The sequence below is a fragment of the Dunckerocampus dactyliophorus genome, chromosome 21 (genome assembly GCF_027744805.1).
Source record: "Dunckerocampus dactyliophorus isolate RoL2022-P2 chromosome 21, RoL_Ddac_1.1, whole genome shotgun sequence".
Taxonomy (NCBI): Eukaryota; Metazoa; Chordata; class Actinopteri; order Syngnathiformes; family Syngnathidae; genus Dunckerocampus; species Dunckerocampus dactyliophorus.
Window position 1 is genome coordinate 8962455 of NC_072839.1, and position 16081 is coordinate 8978535.

Genomic DNA, 16081 nt, shown 5'->3' on the forward strand with positions numbered 1-16081 from the left:
TTTCGGTAATATTTTTACTTCGTGCTGCTCAAACTACATTATTTTTTGTCATAATATAACACTATTATTCTTGTAAAAACTTTGTCTTGTTAGATTTCAACTTTTTTCTCTTAATATTTTGACTTTGTTAAAATTATTGCTGATTTTTCAATTTTTCCTTTTGTTGTTGTTTTTTTTTTTTTAAGTTTTTATCCATCCATGCATCTTCTATGCCGCTTATCCTTTTAGTTTTCATGTTAAATTATATTTCTAGAATGCTGCGGGCCGCATATGGCCTCTGTGCCGCACTTTGGACACCCCTAGATTAGATTATGCAGGTGTACCTAATATTGTGGGTGGAATGTCTGCAAAAAATCTTTTTATTTTTTTCATTCCATCATCAACCTGTCAAAGCTAATGTTCAATTGCGGTGTGGTAGATCTTCCAGAGGTTAATCTATGCCGACAAAAGGGACGTGCAGGGAGACGGGCCTTTCCCTAACGGCATCATCGTCACCATCAGACGCAACTACATCTACGAAGACGCCTACGACAAACTCTCTCCAGAAAACGGTATTTAGCTTGAGGAGGAGGTGAAAGTTTCCTTTGACTCATGCTGGCACGACAGTAAATGTTCACACTCTGTCTAAAACTCTTGTTAGGGCCTATAAAATCTTTATATCCAGGATCAAGGTAAAAATCAAGGTTAGTTGCTCTCCTCGCGCTGAGGATTGGATTTCAGCACCGTGCATAATCGTGGTTGCGATTATTCTAATGGATCACATAAAAGCAGAATCAATTATTTTAAGTCACCTCTTTTGTGTTTTGAATTGGAAAGGCCACTTGAGCGGGGGCAGTCTGATTAAAAAGAGTAGTATGAAGACATGATCTATATCATTTATGTGTCTATAAGTTATAGCTGCCTGATTTATCACTGCGCATAAATTATTCGCAAAGATGACCTTTTAGACAGGTTGATTAGAATATTCTGCTGAATTGAAAAAATAGAAATTGAAATTAAAAAAATACATTTTAAATGATACAATTAAGCTGAGGATGTATTTATATGTTGCTGCTGTTGTATCATGAGCATTGCAGGACGATGTCCACACATTTTATAGTCTTGCCAATTCGATCCGGTACTGATCCTTCTTTTTTTTTTTTTTTTATAATAAGCTTTTGTCACAAACACAAATTTGTGGAATTGAATGTGGTTATGAAAATAGCTCTTCAAAGCATTAAAAATAACGCAACCAAAGTATTGCTGAATTTACTTTTTTATTACACCGCATGACCAACAATAATGTTTGGCTTTTGTAACAAACCCACTGTGAGTCAGGTCCCTAATCCAATAAAAGTTTCAATAAAAGTCCATCCAATAAAAGATAAAATAGGAAAAAAATGGGTTTACAAAATACTTTTAGGGTAGGACTAATCATTTGACATGGTTATAGGTCAATTTGTGGTGTGATTTAGAATATATGACTTTTTTTAATGTTTTTAACAAAATCTCTTCAACGCAATAGTAATTTATTGACGGTCACCAGTTTAAACAACCAGTGGCCAGAGCAGTACTTCCCGTGCGAGCTCCCCGCACAATGACACAGCAGTCCTGGCACGGTGAGGGATAACTACCGCTGTAGTTATGGAGCCGAATATCCAATGTGAAAATAACTTCACCACGGTACGCCGCGGACATGCCTGCATGGTGGTGTTGCGTTTTCTTGGCAAACCAGCTTTGAGGCGCATTACCGCACCTACCACGTTGGAGTGTTGCCCATAGTTACGGACGTTATACAGAAACCGTATCGGCCCGATCTCGTGGCGAAGCTGTACAGCGGATCGGCAGCCTATCCCAATCCTGAAGATCGGATCATCCCTGGTCCACACGGATGTGTTCAAAAAGCCACATTTCACCCACTCTGATATAAAAAAAAAAATCAAGAGTGTACTTAAAAAAAAAATGTCTGTCTACATAAAAACACATTCACCAGCTGTCCATCAAAAGCCTGAAATGGAGCCCAGGAAACATTATGAATGCTTTTTTTTAGTTGCCCGTGTGTGTTATAAGGTGCAACGCAAGCGCGTCCAACACCTGTAAGTCAGTAACTTCATGTTCTGTTGTTAAATAAGGTTTAAAAACATGACATAATGTCGCACATTTCTCATGACGCAAGCCCAAAAGCTCAGTTTTACCCGTTTACCAGTGGCAGGTGGTACATTTCGTATCTGGGCCTTCAGTTGGGACTCACATCTCAATTATATAAACCATCAACAATGCATGGCGTTACAAATTGGGGATGAATCCAATTATAACTAAAGCAAGAGACGCAGTTAACCCTTTATCTTCCAGTACATTGTCTCGAAACAACTCCTAACTCCTATACTAGAACATCACCTGGAGCAGTTCAGAATCAATATTTATCTAATAACATGACAAAAACATCAAATAAAAAAATAAAATACAGAACACTCAACATTTGAAAGCACTGGTCTGGAAGACTTCCAGTAGATGTGGCGAACAAACACTTTCCTGGGCTGACTTATAAAAAACATGATCTCACTGAACAACACTGTCTCTGTCTCCTTTGTTTGTCTTAACAGGATCAATTAAGCACTGCGCTATACATGAGATGAGGCGTTCAAGCGCACTCTAACTCTTGAGTGTGACGCATAGGCTGTACGACATCAACTAATCTTGTCAAAAAATCCAAACTATCCCTTCAAGTGACATCGGGCCAACTGTGAAGGCTGTGAACAGATTACATTGACATAGCAACAAATAGGAGTTGAAATCTGATTGGACAAAAAAATCTAACATAGACATGCACGTACTGGAAGCAGTGCAGCCAAGAGACACGCTACAAAATTAAGAAAATAGACCGCTGGGAATAGATTATTGCAATTTCAAGGAACAAATACTAAAATTAAAGTTGTAAATGTAGGCCAGTGCTTCTGATAGTGTTTAGGCCAGCAGAGAAGGCTTTGCTGGCCCTGATTGCACACCACTGCCATCGACAAACACACACACACACACACACACACACAGAGCGAAGACGTAGTTTTTGACAGTCTCCAATCTGCCCAGAGTTTTCCAAAACCTTTGTGTGTAAACAAGAGGCCAAAAGTCAAAATAGGCCTTTTTAAAATGTATTTATGTGGACATGACCTGAATCTTTTAAGCTTTTATTGACCTGCATGCCTGGAGAAGCTCCAGCATTGTGAAAACATGAAAGAGGCGTAAATATAAAATCCAAATGCAGTGACATTTCAAGTTTTGTTCTTTTTTTTTTTTTTTTTTTCAGAACCAGACTTGAAAAAAAGAATTCGGGTGCACCTGCTGAACGCTCACGGGCTGGACGAGGCAGGCATCGACGGAGGCGGTATCTTCCGGGAGTTCCTCAATGAGCTCCTGAAGTCAGGCTTCAACCCCAACCAGGGCGTCTTCAAGACCACCAACGAGGGCCTGCTGTATCCCAACCCCGCCGCCGAGATGCTGGTGGGAGAATCCTTCGCGCGACACTACTACTTCCTGGGCAGGATCCTGGGAAAGGTGAGCGCCTGCTCTGCTAATTATCAACAGAAGGAGCCAATGAAGCCAATCCATCTGAGATGTTTGCCAGCCTTCAGATAAACTGAAAAATCTCCAGGCCAATGTGGAATATGTTAAGATATATGAGCTGTTTGCTATCCACAGAGCCAGGCTTGATTTAAGAGCTGAGGTGAAGTTTAAATCATTGTCAAGGCTGCCCTCGCTGTTTGTTCTAGAAACTGCAATGTTTGGGGAACTTGCTGTAATTTGTTTCGCAAAAAAAGGTGTTCACGTTAGGCAAGAAGTTGAATCAGCTCAATGCTTAAGCCTTCCTTCCGCTAATGGGACTATTTAATAGAAATCATCCTCAATGGGTGATCTTTGTGATGCTTCATCACTGTGTGTGTGCGTGCTATCATCTCAACCAGGGAGGAATTACCTCATGACAAGCGGTGGCTTCTCAATTAGGGCTTCCATTAGCCGATGATTCCTACCACTTGTTTGTGTAGCCGTCGCATTTGGCTGCCCCTAAATCAGCCAGCATACAGACAGCACATAAATAAGCCTTCAAAGCATGTGCTAATAGCGTTTTGATCTCTTTTACACTCAGCAGTGGATTCTCTGGACTCCTTCCATGCTCTGCTCTCCATTTCAAGCAATTAATAAAGGGCGGAGAATTAATTAGTTGGCCATTCAATTAACCCTCCCTCAAGTTCCTTTCTCTCTCCATAAAAATGGAGGTTTGAGCGTCCCGTTGATACTTGTTTAGTGTGGTTATTGCACTAAAGCAAAGCCTTTATATAGATTAGGATTGCATCACCGCCATGGCGCCGTGCAGCGCTCGTGCACACGCCTGCTCAAAGGACACGGGAGATTAATATTGTTAATTAATGTCTGCAGCGTGCCATTGTTGTGGGGGTGATGCATTACAGGCGGGAGTGGCTTGTCTGGGGGGGTACTCACTGAAATGGGATTGAAGATCAGAATAGAGGCGGCACGTCATCCTTCTTCTTCACTTGTCGCACGATTGACAGGCGCAAAGATTGAAGCCCCAAATGGTCAAACATGAAAACAGCTTCTTGCGCTTGTTGCTGACTTGAGTGTTCATGGGAAGAAAATGAACTTCTAATAATGTTTAATGAAGACACGCCTTTGTGGTCCCGAACTGTGAAGGTGAGACAAGTTCTGTCCTCACCCTCCGGGCACCCGGCCCCCTCTGATAAATGGTGATGCGTTTTAAAGGCATTATAATTTTATTGATCCCTAATGTTGTAAATTAAGGGATTTATTTGGCAGCAAACAGAATGCACCTGCAATGTTGTTGGCATTTATTCCACCTGATGGCGCCGCGATCTGCTTTAATTGCGCTGCCACTGCACTCACTTATATTAAAATGCCTGGGCCATAATAATTAATTCTTAACGTCCCGAGTCATTTTGGCACAATTTCTGGCGATAAATACTCGTAAATAAAGTAAGTGCCATTGAAAAAACACGGCGGGAGTGCTGCCTCTTCCCGGCATGAGTGTTATTGATAGGTTTCAAGGGGCCACGCGGCACATATGCTCTCAAACCAGCACTGGCCACTGCAGAAATACTAAGTGGATTATTTTGCATAAAAAATAGACAATGTTTGAAGTTGTGCAATTAACCTGTGTTTAGAAAATAGCCCTGATTTATGTGTGCGTGTGTGTTTAAGATGCATACATTATGGAAATGCTCTAGATTTATAATCCATTTAGCTGATGCGGTCAGGGTTTTTAGCACTATCATTTATAAAGACGCGCATATTTTAATGCCTCCAATGGGCTCTTTTTCCGACTATTCCAGTACATTAGCTTTGGCTTTTATGAGTCACCTGCCCGCCTGTGCTGCTTAATGGCATTTAAGGTCAAGGTGAGAATCGGCATTTATAAAGTTAGACACGGGTGAAGCAGAAGCTGGCGCGCTTTAGATGGATTGTGTTTTGCTGGCAGTCACTCACTCTCTTGTCAGCACAGTTTACCATCTTATCACTGCATCTCTGCTTCCATAGCACACAGTCCAGTATACCGAATGCTACTTGGTGCATTTAGATGGCTTCTACGGATGTGATTTGTTTCTACAGGCTCTGTATGAGAACATGTTGGTGGAGTTGCCCTTTGCCAGTTTCTTCCTGTCCAAACTTCTGGGAACCAGTGCGGACGTAGACATCCACCACCTGGCCTCGCTGGACCCCGAGATGTACCGCAACCTTCTCTTTCTCAAGAGCTACGAGGGTGATGTGGAGGAACTGGGCCTCAACTTCACTGTGGTCAACAATGATCTTGGAGAGGCTCAGGTAAACTGGGAACACAGGAGTAATATACATTCATAATCAAGTATAAGAGGAACCTTTCCTTTCCTTTTCTCTTTACTGTAAATTCCGGTGTCTAAAACGCACCACTGTATAAGCCGCACCCACTAAATGTAGAGGAAAAAAGAGATTTGTACATATATAAAATACACTGGTGTATAAGCCGCACGTGTCCACGTCAGAGAAAGGTATATCACGAGTCCGTGAGGACCAGGTAGCTGTTTATTTGAGCTATGAAAAACCTCACCGCGAGCTTGTGTCAACCCATTGGAAAATGCAGGAGGTCATTACTCAATATAACAGTCTGACTCAGGGTTTCATCTTGCAAACACCATTAAATCATCACACGCAGCAACTTAACACTCAAACGTTATGCCTCAGAAATATAGAAACATGTACCAATACTAGTTTAAAATGGAAAAAAAAACAACATAAGCTCCACCAATTTCATTGGTGGAGCATAGAAAGCATAGAAAATGGTCAATGGCGCTGCAATGCTGCCCCTGTCCACCAGAGGGAACCAGCGGACCCAGAGCCCAAAGCCCAGAGGGAGGCTGACGTCATTGCAGCACCCCAATGAATGCATTGCTCAGACACAATGCCTTATGTGAAAACCTTCCCAAAAAAAAATTTGTATTTAAACTCATATTGGGACATGTTTGTATATTTGTCAGGTACACCTGAGTGTTAAGTTGCAATTTCCAATGGGTTGACAAGCTCGTTGTGAGTGCAATGATAGCTCGTGATTGGCTCCTGCCAAAGAAAGAGCTACCATTTCCTCAGTGACTCGTGAGTGGGACAGTTTTTCAATGATTGGTAGTAGTTTTGAAGCAAAGGAGATGTCACAAGATAACTGCACCGCTGCCTAAATTCCCAGTTTAAGAAAAATGTAGCAGCTTATATACCGGAATTTTTGGTATTTGGCGTAAGCAGTACATTTGATTATAACCGCTACCTAACAGTTTTGTTTTTCTGCAGCCCGTTTAGAAAGCATATAAATCCATCAATGCATTCTTTCTGTGTGGGCCCCCTTTTTTATGGTGTTAATAATTCATTTTGCTCGTGATGTGCCACTTCTTCTGCCCCTGTTGAGATAAAGCACGTCGCCACGGTGGCAGTTGTGGGAACACAGCCACACTGTTGACCGTTCCCTGCAGCCTTTTCCTCCCGAGATGATCTCAGCACGCCTGACAGAAGCTACCAGCAGCTCTCAGGCACGTCTGGTCCTGAAGCGCAAGGCCGGGCTCCCAGCTGTTTACTCAGGGCCTTAACACGTCTTATTAGCTCTTCTCAAACAGCACCTGAAATGGCGCAGTCACAATGCGGCCTTGGCAAACACCATAAGGAAAACAATTTGTGGAAGATTAGGCACACACCCGGGAGCAGCCTGCCCTCCGTTTGCCCTCGCCAGATAGCCAGCAAAGCCTGATAACCGCAGTAATTCTCCTACATTAGCACATAATCACACTCCACTGTGCTGGAGCACACACAAGAATGAGTCAATGGGAGGAACAACTTTCATTCCACATACATTTGACTCAACAATCTTGTGAAGCTTATCAGCATCACTTTTGTTAGACGTCACAGAGGCTCTCATTTACTGAGCTCTGTTGTAACGTCAGACTGTACTGTTGAACCCATAGGTCTTTTATTTGCTCCAATGTTAAATGCTACAAGATGATAGTGTCTTTTTTTTAATGTAGACCAAACGTTCCATGTCTCTGTCTCAATATGGATATCCAATGTTGTAAATGTACTGTATATATGGGTGATTGGAATGTTCTAGGTCAGTGGTTCTCAACTGGTTTGTCTGCAGGACCCACCATCGCCCCTCAATAACAAACTGTGACCCAAACGAAAATTTTCTGAGGTTGCTTGTATTTAAAGGGCCTGTTTGCAACAAGTTTGCAGAGGGCGCTTACTTTCCAATGTGTTGCGAGCAGTATATCCCGCCCTATTTGAGCAAAAAGTGTGTGTAAAGGTTTAAAGTAGGGCCGCGCCGAAGGTTTTATGCTGCCGATTCCGATACCGATCATTCATGAGTGACATCGTCCAATACCAATACCGATCACATGGATTACGGTAACTGTACATTTTTACATTTACAGTATTTATGCTGAGTGCTATTGGCCAGGGTCGCCATGATACACTTCCAAAGGCCCCTGGCAAATAGGTAATATTCAATATAATAATATTCAAGTTTGGAAGACAAGACATAATTAGTATAATGACAACAATGGACGCTTGAAAAAGTTACTACGTACGCGATGGACGTGATATCCACTTCCCCAGGGGACAAAAATTAGCTCCCAACTAACTGCATTGCTTGTTTGTTTTAAAAACAAAATGTCACTGTGGTAAAAAGTCACATGTGGAGTCCGAAAACCAGAAGCTAGGCAGATAATTCAAGCTAGGTAGCGAGTTAGATGCGGCCGTTGACCGCTAAGTGTGTAAAGAAAGATTCAAAGGAAGTCGAACCCCAATAGGTTTGACAAGTGAGCGATCAAACACATTGGCATGGATTGGCGTAGCCTTTGTCAAGCTGTCAAACTGAAACCACTGGAGGTTTTACAGACTAGTGTTGATTCTCGCGGCAATACGGGACAAAGTGTGGGCCTTGTTGGCTCAATACGGGTGTTGGGAACCCGACGTGACACAGAACACATGCACATTCATGTCATGTTTGTGTTGTCGTGACATGAATTGTCAAGTCCCCGCCGCACGGCGATCGTTTTTTGTGATCGGCTTTGAAAGGCATTTATCGGCATATGCCGATCACATGTTTTTTACGGAAATCGTCCAATACTAATCGGTGGGCGATCCATCGGTAGTATCCTTAGTTTAAAGGAGTCGAATGACAGCACCATCTTTTTAGCACCATCTTTAAGAAAATCAAGCTAGACAAGTTGCTTTGATTCAACTCCTCAGTAAAAAAAGGTACAATTCAATCATCATTTTTAATTTTAAGTTGATGTTCTGTAAATGTCAACACAGAGCCTGCGTCAAAGCACATCAACGTGAGGGGTCACATAGTGTCTCTCAATAAATAATATTTGTGCTAAAGATAAAATAATAGTCAATGGTTGTTTGTCTTTATGTGCCCTGTGATTGGCTGGTGACCAGTCCAGGGTGTACCTCTCGCCCAAAGGCAGCTGGGATAGGCTCCAGCATACCCCCGCGACCCTAATGAAGTTAAGCGGCATAGAAGATGAATGGATAGATGGGTTAAATGATAAATGATAGAAGTGATAATTACTGCTGTCAAGAGATTTTAAAAATTGAGAGATTAATTATGAACTGTAATTAATTCATCTAGTCAACCTCTTTTTTTAATCTCACCTAAAAGTCTCTGTCACATCAAAATTTATATACAATCGTCCCTCACCACATCACGGTTTGAGTATTGCGGCTTCACGCTCACCATTTTTCAATTTTAAAAAATCATGCTGTTTTGTGGTTGAATATGGCCTATTAGTAGTAAAAAAAAAAAAAGCATAGTTAGGCAAATTATAAATGCCTTTTGCCGAAATTGAGCATTTTCAAGCATAAAAATGGCTAAATGGACCAAAACACAAATATAAGCCATTAAGAAGACTATTCAAATTGTGAGTGTCGTATTCTACATTGGTCACGAGGTGTCAATAATTGCTCGGTGAGACAACAACAGGCACAATTATTTTAACATAATCATAATAATCAAAATACACAGACTACTTTTGCAGCCATAAATCCACAACAAGCTAAAACTCAACTCTGAACCCCCAACTTCATTTCCTGCCCGCCACCCGTTGCGCTCCCCCACACACACACAAGCACAAGTTGTATTTATGTGTTAAACTATGCTTACTAGGAAACGGTAATGGTTTCATTTTATTTTGAACATGCATACAGGTGGCTTTATAAAGTCATTTATTGTTTTTAACAGACTTGAAGAGATGGAGTCCTATCCATTTACATTCCACTGTATTTGAAACTAGTTCCAAATGCTGCCTGCAACTTTTAGTTTCCACCACCAGGGGGAATATTGCTGTGTTCTTTTGTCAATGTCCAAATAATTCGAAAATAAAAATGAATAAAGTTAACACATCAAAGTAAGAACAGTTTTCCGAGCAATACAAATACACTGAACCAGCTGAGGTCCGTATAATATCCGGTTATAGCAAAACAGTTGGGCGAATCCTCCACCAAAATCTGATTTTTTTTTTCTTTTCTTACTGACGTCAGTACGTCGTCACTGTAGTCCTGCACGGTGGCTTGTATGATGGGTCATTGGACATAGTTTGCTGCACGTCTGTTAACACCTTGTCTTCCACTATGTTTATCGACCTGCAGGTTATCGCTATCCGAGAACATTAGTCAGCCTGTCGGTCGCAGCCTTCCTTATACGCGGGGTGCTCTCCTCTAGTTTAGTTTGTTGAAGAACCTTGCTGTGGTTCGCTAAATTGCTAACGTTAGCTGTGGCTGCACTCGCAACTAGGTGCTTTGTGCGATGTCTCCGGCCAAATTTGTGCTGCTTCGGTGGTAAGCAAACTCCCCCTTCCAAAGAAGTCATATCACTCTACCTTTATCAGTGGTGCCTTCTGAGCCTTTTTGAAGTGTAAATTTCCCATTCATTGGCTCAACAACTCACACATGCTACTCCATTTTCATGTCTCCTCACAGCTCCTCACCTTGCCCTCCCAACTGCAATGGGAGCCTATCAGCTTATGCTAAACAAACTCAAACTCAATTAATGTCCACTTCAGGGTGTGACTGACCATTGTTTTGTACCCCAAACAACGTTAAGCACAAGAAGCCCAATGCATAAAAATAGATTTTTATAAAAAGGCAACCCGCATACAGCATGACAAAAAAACCAAAACACTTTATATGACTAATTAATCGCAATTAATACTTTGATACCCCTATTGATAATGTAAGTTTTCACTCATCCATCCCTTGTACCAAAACATGCCAAAGAACATGTTATTCACATACACACTGCACAGTGCACTGCCACCGCACTCATTTCTTTCTCTCTCTCTCTCTCTCGCAAATACAGACAGAAGGAAAAGCCATTTAGCTTTAAGCGTTATAAACAGGTATGCCACGGCGGGCTTTGTAAGGTAAATTACGCACATTGCTTACCTTCAGAATAGCGTTTTTCCACTTGGTTGTGCATTTTCAGGTCTCTCAAATGACGATATAATGTTTTGTACAAAAAGGCTATACTGCGGGGAGATGGGGGGGGTGGTCACAATAACTCATTTGTGGATACAGTGTCAACATGACACGCGTCGTTGTTAAACTGTCCAAGTTTGCAGGCGTCACACGCTGTTAAAAGTGTACGGCGATGCACAGATGAGAAGCGCTGGTTTTTCTTGTCCTCCCGCAGACATTATGATGTCATGATAAAGCCGCCTTTATGAACCGTGATGAGCACATTTTATCAAGCGCTAACTGCTCTAAAGCTAATGAAAAGAGAGCTCGGGGCCAAATTGTATTGGAGCAGATGTTCATTGGCGTCGCTATATTTAGAAAAGCACTTAACCGTGGGCACTCACGGGGAGCCGCACCTTTAATCTGCCGGATAACATTTTAATTACCCCCCCGTGATTGAATTCAATCCACCTTGCACTGTGAAACCCTTAAACAAGAATGCAGGATGCGGCCTAGTTACTTGTTTGTGTGAGTTTAAAAATGTCTCTTGTGTCTGCAGGTGGTGGAGCTGAAGGCAGGGGGAAAAGACATACCGGTGACCACAGCCAACCGCATTGCGTACATCCACCTAGTGGCCGACTACCGCCTCAACAAGCAGATCCGACCACACTGCCTGGCCTTCAGGCAGGGGCTGGCCAACGTGGTCAACCTGGAGTGGTTGCGCATGTTCGACCAGCAGGAGATCCAGGTGTTGTGTCGTGACTGTCACATCCCGTGCGCAGATCCACATGAATTCAACTCTCCTATGTTTCAACAGGTGCTCATATCTGGAGCTCACGTCCCCATATGTCTTGACGACCTGAAAAAGTTTACAAACTACTCAGGTGTGAGCTCACGTCAACACTGTTTGTCACATTGATTGCTGTGATCAGTGAATCTTGACGTCTCCTGCATGGCCTCCAGGTGGCTACTCGTCCACGCATCCCGTCATCCAGATCTTTTGGGAAGTGGTGGAAGGCTTCACAGACGACGAGAAGCGCAAGCTGCTCAAGTTCGTCACCAGCTGCTCCAGACCTCCTCTGCTGGGCTTCAAGGTGTGACCTTCACATCATCTTCTCTTTGAGTTACTGGCATCCTCGTTGTCCTCCGCAGCTGTTTGATTGCAACTGAATGGATGGACACTTACCATCCTCAGTAGTTGCCATCTTGGCTACGTAGCAGAAGGGGAGGGACTACCGAACAATCATTTGAAGCAGGGGGTACATGCCAGCCAGAAAATGCCCTATCATTTTTAATTATTGTACAATTGAGAAGTGGGGGGAAAAAATGGCAGATATTTTGTTGGGCGATTCACATAATGGCGTTAATGCTCTGTCGGCCCTCCAATGGGCTCACCTCTCATAGGAGGGGCCAAAGGGGTCAAGGCGCAGTGTGAGATGGGGCTCTGGGTTCTGGAACCAGTCCTTTTTGGACTCTCTCACTCTGCAGTGGGCAGGAGAGGCAATACTTGTTGCCCTGGGTTTAACCTCATGGACAAGAGGGTAGTGTCCCTCCACCTTCGGGTAAGGGGACGGGTCCTGCTGTTTTCCTGCTGCCTGGGGCCACATTAGACCAGCCACATCTTTTTATGTGGCTCACGAAACCCTGGAAATATCCATCCATCCAATCATCTTCTTCCGCTTGTCCGAGGTCGGGTCGCGGGGGCAGCAGCCAAAGCAGGTAAGCACAGCTTTCCCCCTTCCCGGCTACTTTGTCCAGCTCGGATCCTGAGGCGTACCCAGGCCAGTTGAGAGACATAGTCACTCCGTGTCCTGGGTCTTCCCAAAGACCTCTTACTTGTCAGACGTGCCCTGAACACCTCCCCAGGGAGGCATCCTGACCATGTCACCTCATCTGGCTCCTCTCAATGTGGAGGAGCAGCGGTTTCTCCCGGATGACAGTGCTTCTCACCTTATCTCTCAGGGAGAGCCCAGCCACCCTACGGAGAAAACTCCTGGAAATAATGTACGGCAAAAATACACTTGAATAACACTTGTGAACACACTATGTTTCGATGCAACGTAGTCTCAGCATTTAAAAAAAAAAAGTTTGATGTCTCCGTGAGGGATGACTACCGAGTGCTCTCGCTCTGCTGGGGAACTTCAACACTAATGTTGGCAACGACAGTGAGACCTGGAGAGGCGTGATTGGGAAGATTTGGCCTCCCCGGTCTGTGACCCGAGCATTACTTTGTTATTGGACTTGTATGAGATTCTGTCAGATTGTCCATAACGCACCAGGACACCCTGATGATTGACTTTGGCAAAGTCTGGGTTTCTCTGCTTTGGCTGCTTCTCCCACGACCCGACCATGGATAAGTGGAAGAGGATGGAAGACCGGATGACTCAGATGAGTGATTGCAATTCACCACTGAAAAGGAGAGAAGAACTAAATAAGTGCTCAGGAGCTAAGTATCCAGTGTACAAAGTATACCTATTCAAATGTACTCACTGATTCTACCAAGAATCCCATCCATCCATTCATTTTCTACACCGCTTGGCCTCATTAGTGTGACGCGGGAGCTGGGCAGGAGGCAGAGAACTGGTTGCCAGCCAATGACAGGACACATGTAGACACTAGAGTTACTCCTGCCTGTGAGTCCGACATGCTAACCACTAGGCCACAAACAATATGTCTTTATGTCCACCAGTCAACGCACCATGGTGCCAAGCAGTGACAGGTATGGAGTAGTTATTTTGCTACATTTTTGCGATGCAAAGATCAAATATGTAGAAATGTGACATTAATGTGTTTGCAATGCTAACAATAATAGCAGACCTCAAAGCGATCAGTGGCTGATAAGACGGGTCTAATATGGTGAAGTCTTATCTGCACCGCCCCTGTCCTCTTATTTTATTTGCGTCTGGACAAATATTGTCATCCTGGAGTCAGCGGCAGACTGAACTTTTGAACTGGTGTGACGTCATTTTCTGCTTTGTGCTGACAGACGATTGCTAAGATAAAAACTAAGGTGGATTGTGATTTTAACACAAAGGGATGCCCACTTTTATTGCATTTCACTTTTGGAAGTTTGAGCTGCTTCACTGTGCTTTCTTCCACGTCTGTATGAGGGAATACAGAAGATGTCCTGTGGGATACGTCGTGCCTGTCATAGTTTTATGGCTGTCATTAGTTAAGCAAACTTTATGGCTGTCCTGCTGCAGAAGCAAGGACCCAAACTCCTTAAAATCCCCACGTTACCTCCTCTGGGGGTTTAAGAGATGCTTAGCCTCCTCTTTTTAATCCATTTGACTTTGGCCGGCATGCAGGCCTCCTCCTATCGCTCCTCGCTCCCTCTCACATTCTCCTCTGCGGGCAGGACGGGGCGTTAATTTGCAGGGGGGTCGGCCCCTGACCCGGTCCACGGCTGGAGCCAGCTCAGCCTTAATTAGCTGTCGTGAAAGAGCCCAGGATTCATTAGAGAAGAAATGGCGCTGTCAGGCAAAGCCATTTAAAAAAGATGATGGAAACGCACTTTTTTTCTGAAATGATGGCCGCCGTAATGACACCTTCTCAATAAGCAACGACAGTTTAATACGGTAATTGTCAGAAAAATGGCCTCGTTACGGCTAAGCCCCCCAAGAGCCATTTAATAGGGCTGAACTGTATTTGCTCACTGAAAATTGCAGCTTGTGATGGAAGCGCTCAATGTCACAGTCTGCAGATAGACAACATGGAAGGACCTTTCCCTCCCCGCAGGGTCAAACTGTGCTCATTTCCTAAATGTCTACTTGCACCACCAACGTTTGATGGCCATCCCACAGGAGCTGTACCCGGCTTTCTGCATCCACAACGGCGGCAACGACCTGGACCGCCTGCCCACGGCCAGCACCTGCATGAACCTACTCAAGCTGCCAGAGTTCTACAGCCAGCAGCAGATGAGGAACAAGCTGCTCTACGCCATCGAGTCCTCGGCCGGCTTCGAGCTCAGCTGAGAGGAACTCACCTTGGCAAAAAGAAAGACTTGGCAAAAAAAAAAAAGAACATGCACTGAACTTACTCTTTTTGCCCGTATGAGTGTGTGTGTGTGTGTGTGTGTGTGTGCGCGCGTGTTTCATGAGTGCAAGGGGACAAGCACCCCCAACGCCTTTTAATCTTTTGCTTTTAGCTAAGGTAAAGTGACGAAACAAGTCAAGTTAGTGCCGGTGTGTTTTTTTCACCAAAGATGATGTGGCATCATACAGTCCGCAATCATATAAAAAGGCAATACAAGGACAAGAGGGACTGTCAAGTGTCATTCTTCTAATATTAGTAATACTCATGTCATGTGATGTGTGCATCTAGCAAGGTCTGATAGGATGGATATGTGAATATGTACATGTTCTCTTGTATTATTCAGTATTTGTACAGTTTCATCTGTGTGTGCGTACGCGTGGGTGTGTCATGGTTGAGGCTTACTATTGCTCAGTGTAACAACAACAAAAAAAGAGCGTATGGAAATGAATAAAGCCACTTTTCTTTTTTTGCACAAGTGTTGCTTGTCATGAAAAAATGTGGACATGGAGCGGTGCATTGTGGGGGAAACATTTGTCCTCGCTTTTATGGCCTCTGACATATAATTAAAGAACCATCCAGTTAAGAAACACTGAGCAGAACTATTCTGGCCTTGAGATGCATTACTGGGCCAGCCACAAATGAAGATTGTGCGCGTGTCATAAATCTACCTATAGCCCACATCCATCGCCTGTTGGACCAAAGCCATGTCTGTGCGCGCGGGTGTGTGGTGTCATCCCAGGGCCCAAAGCCTCCTATCTGCTGGGCCAGAGAACTCAAAGTAGTAATTGGGTCTTAAAAAGCAGACTTGTCATTGAAATGAGGGATTCATCTCAATTACCCTGAGAGTTATGGAAGACTATTACCTTGTGATGGATGATAACTTACTAAAAAGTTAATGCAGGATGCTGTGAATCATGCTGGCCGACTAATACACTTTCGCCTACAAGCCTTTTAAGGGCAAATTAAAGCTTTTAGCTATCTTGTTTATCTTGACCTCTAACTAAACTTGCCACACTTGCTTCTTCCAGATTATTCCTGAAGTGTTTCATCTACCCTTCCCTAA

At 43.6% G+C, this 16081-nt stretch overlaps 1 protein-coding gene across 1 annotated transcript in view; it reads left to right on the forward strand.

Annotated features, from left to right (window-relative positions):
- The window catches only part of ube3c (ubiquitin protein ligase E3C), a 36769-nt gene extending 21210 nt beyond the window's left edge, over positions 1-15559 (forward strand). Inside the window, exons 18-24 of the mRNA XM_054766086.1 lie at positions 419-551; positions 3284-3531; positions 5617-5829; positions 11543-11731; positions 11801-11867; positions 11947-12077; positions 14787-15559. Coding sequence (XP_054622061.1) covers positions 419-551; positions 3284-3531; positions 5617-5829; positions 11543-11731; positions 11801-11867; positions 11947-12077; positions 14787-14957 — 1152 coding nt within the window. The 3' untranslated portion in view covers positions 14958-15559. The remainder of the gene's footprint in view (positions 1-418; positions 552-3283; positions 3532-5616; positions 5830-11542; positions 11732-11800; positions 11868-11946; positions 12078-14786) is intronic.
- Positions 15560-16081: the final 522 nt, after the last annotated feature.